The sequence below is a fragment of the Lactuca serriola genome, chromosome 9 (genome assembly GCF_051521515.1).
Source record: "Lactuca serriola cultivar US96UC23 chromosome 9, Lser_US96UC23_V15, whole genome shotgun sequence".
NCBI classification, from domain to species: Eukaryota; Viridiplantae; Streptophyta; class Magnoliopsida; order Asterales; family Asteraceae; genus Lactuca; species Lactuca serriola.
This window is the reverse complement of record NC_136416.1, coordinates 97,003,781-97,007,586: the sequence shown is the minus strand read 5'-3', so window position 1 is coordinate 97,007,586 and position 3,806 is coordinate 97,003,781. Positions and strand designations below refer to the sequence as shown.

At 24.7% G+C, this 3,806-nt stretch overlaps 1 protein-coding gene across 1 annotated transcript; it reads right to left on the bottom strand.

The window, feature by feature from the left end:
• LOC145074720 (large ribosomal subunit protein uL29-like) lies at positions 1–1,291 on the bottom strand. The gene is made up of 4 exons (XM_079021054.1): positions 1,135–1,291; positions 909–1,044; positions 312–468; positions 1–204 (listed from the first exon to the last, which is right to left on the bottom strand). Exons 1-4 carry the CDS (start codon positions 1,136–1,138, stop codon positions 130–132), a joined length of 372 nt encoding a protein of 123 aa, XP_078877180.1. The 5' UTR covers positions 1,139–1,291; the 3' UTR covers positions 1–129.
• Between the last annotated feature and the right edge of the window lie 2,515 nt (positions 1,292–3,806).

Sequence of the window (3,806 nt, the reverse complement as noted above, 5' to 3'; positions counted from 1 at the left end):
TTCAAAGCAAAATCCAATATTTAATTGAATGCTAACAACCTTCAAATAATATCAAAACTCTGATAATAATTAAACAAAAAACGTACACAAATCCAAATTCAAAACTGAAGAAAAAAAGGGTTTCACTATCTATGCCTTGATTGCATACTTCCTCAAAGGAAAGTACTTCTCTTTCTTCTTCTCCCTCTCTGTCTTCAAAGAAACCTACACAAACAAAATGTTTCAAATCAACATTACATTCAGCCACAAGAAAAACAAAAAACATTCTAACTGTTTTACAAATATTTCATTATAACAAGATTTTTTCATACCTGATGTTTGGTGAGACGCCTGCGTATAGCTCTGGTTTTCTTGGGACGAAGGTCAAGAGGAAGATACTTCTTGTTCTTGTAAGCTTCCCTAAGCATGGCTTTTTGGGTCTGTGAGATAACAGTCAGCACCTGTGCAATCGATGTCCTCACAACTTTTCTGTAAACAAAAATTATATAATATTTAAATAAACTACTACCAGAAACACTAAAAACATGAAACCTAATTTTCCATTAAGGTGTAATGCAGCAATCGACAAAACAAAACAAGTAAAGAGCTAGAGTTTTTCTAAGATTTCTGTCTTCGTGGAATCTGTCGATTTACAAAAAGCTTATATACAGAATGGCTAAATCAAATAGGAACATGGGTGTGAATCTCAATATAGTTTCGATGTGTGCGAACTTCTGAAGATGTATATTTCGAGAGCTTAGTGTGCAGTAGTTGACAATTTTGGAGGCGTACATTATGAATGTGGACTGATAAAACTAGATTCGCTGATGAAAAAAAAAATCTCACTAAACCATAAACTTGTTTCAAACGAATTCGTAATGTTTGAAATCTACAATATCATGTATATAGAGGAAAATGAAATAGCTTACATCTTGGAGAGCTTGTTGGGCGCACCACCGGTGACCTTAGCGACACGGAGAAGAGCAAGTTCGGCTTTAAGATCCTTCAACTGAGCAAACAAGTCAGCCTTGGTTTTGCCCCTCAACTCATGAACTTTGATCCGAGCTGTATTTCACGCAACAATATGGAACAAATCAGACGACATTATACAACAAAATCAAAATATTCATCGGATCATCGAAATGCGAAAGTTACCCATTTGATTAAGTGTAATCAAAGCAGATGCAAGCTGCAATGGAGGGTGGAGGCTGCGTCTGAAACCCTAGATACGGAAAATGGTCGAAATCTTAGGGTTTAGTTATGACGGCTTCCATTTATACGAAAGGGTCCACAGTCCACACGATACAAAATGGGCTTAACCCGGATCTCTTACAAATTAGATTGAATCAGATTATAGAGATCACTAGTTGGCCCAATTTATTTCTTTCAAACCGCTAGTACCGGTTTTTAAATCGGTTTGGTTTAATGTAAAATTAATCGCTTTGGGATAAAATCGGATCATATTTAATTGGTTTTTAATATCGGTTCATTTTATGCTTTTAACACTAGTTGAAATTTGTGGGGTATATATATATATATATATATATATATATATATATATATATATATATATATATATAGGTTCAGGTTCATTTGAGACCATTCTAATTTTGTGAGACCGTGAGACCAAATCTAAAAATAATTTTAAAATGCAAAATAAATGGAAAAATCCAAAAATTCTTTTTTTAAATGTTATTTTCGGAACTTGAATTAACTAAAAAAAATATTAAAAAAATAAAAAAAAATAAAAAAAAATCCGTTTTTTTTTGAAAAATACGTTAAATATTCTAAATAGAATATTTCACTGACATATTCTAAAAAATAATTTTAAAATGCAAAATAAATGGAAAAATCTAAAAATTCTTTTTTTAAATATTATTTTCGGAACTTGAATTAACTAAAAAAAATTAAAAAAAAATTAAAAAAATAAAAAAAAAATTCTATTTTTTTTGAAAAATACGTGAAATATTCTAAATAGAATATTACACTGTACATATTCTAAAAATAATTTTAAAATGCAAAATAAATGGAAAAATCAAAAAATTCTTTTTTTAAATATTATTTTCGGAACATGAATTAACTAAAAAAAAATAAAATAAATAAAAAAAAATAAAAAAAAATAAACAAATGCGTCTCACGGTCTCACAAAATATAAGTGGTCTCAAATGAACCTAACCCTATATATATATATATATATATATATATATATATATATATATATGTTATTTTGTTTTCACTATCTATTGTGTGCATGTATGATTGATTCTGGACCAATCATTTTAATTATTTTAAAAAAGTAATTAATGCATATTACATGTTGAAGATATAATGGATATTAATTACATCTTCACCATTTAATATACATTAATTACTTTCTTAAAATAACTAAAATGATTGGTCCAGAATCAATCATACATGCACACAATAGATACTGAAAACATTTGAAACTAACTAACTATATATATATATATATATATATATATATATATATATATATATATACACACACACTAGGCGAATATCTGCGCGTTGTGCAGAAACATCTATATAGTTGAAATCTTTATAAATATATGTTTTCTTAAATATAACAATAACGTTGTTGTTAAATTTGATATAATAATTCGTATATGAAATTAATATATAATATATTAATTATTTTGAATTATATTATAATATATATACATCTATTAAAATTTAAAACTATATAATCTTAATCGTTTGAATGACCTCTACCTACGGGTTACTCATTAATGAGAATAAAAAATAATATATGGTTTAATGTTATTCGTTATTGTTAATTAATTTTTAAAATTTATTTGTTTAACGTTTTAACTCCTATTATTGTAATTATTTAAAACATCAAAAAATGTTTTTTTGTTTTTAAAGGTAACAATATAATAATTTATATAAAGTTAGTTTTAACTATTGTTGTTGTAAGTTATTTTAAGCTACTTATATGAAAATTTAAATGATTATAAAAATATCTTTAGAAATATTTTAGTTAAACTGATATTACAATTTAGTTTTTGCATTTAGCACTACAATTTATTACTTTTAACTATTCACAAAATATTATTTGGATTTTTTAAGTGAAACTGAAATTTATATTTAAGTTGACTATTTCGTGTTATATTTAAATTAACAATTTAAGTATTTTGTCCAAACTGTTCAAAAATTGTAACTTTAAACTGATAATGGTTTACATATAACAACATATTAAATCTAATAAATTAAATATAAATGTTAAAAATTAAAGACATAACTTTATAAATAGAAGTAAAGATATTATTTTAATATTATAATTTATTTTATTTATAATTACACTTTAGGTTTGATATTTATTTAGCTTTATTAACAAACTTATAGTCATTATTTAAAAGACACTACAACTTGTCACTTTTAATATAAAATATTATTTGCATTGTTTAAGTTGAACTAAATTTTATATTTAAGTTGATTATATAATGTTATATTTAAATTAACAATTTAAGTATTTTTTCCAAATTGTTCAAAAGTTGTAGCTTTAAAATGATAATGACTTACATACAACAACATTTTAAAATTAATAAATAAAGTATAATATGTTAAAAGTTAAAGACATAACTTTATAAATAAAAGTAAATAAATTATTATAATATTGAAATTTAGTTTATATATGATTACACTTTAGGTTTGATATTTATTTAACATTATTAACCAACTTATAATTATTATTAGAAAGAAATTGAAAAGTCATGGGAGTTTCAAATGAATGTTGTGTCTTGCGAGTTTCAAATGCATGAGGTTCAAGGAAAAATGCTAGCTTTATAAGATATATATATATATAT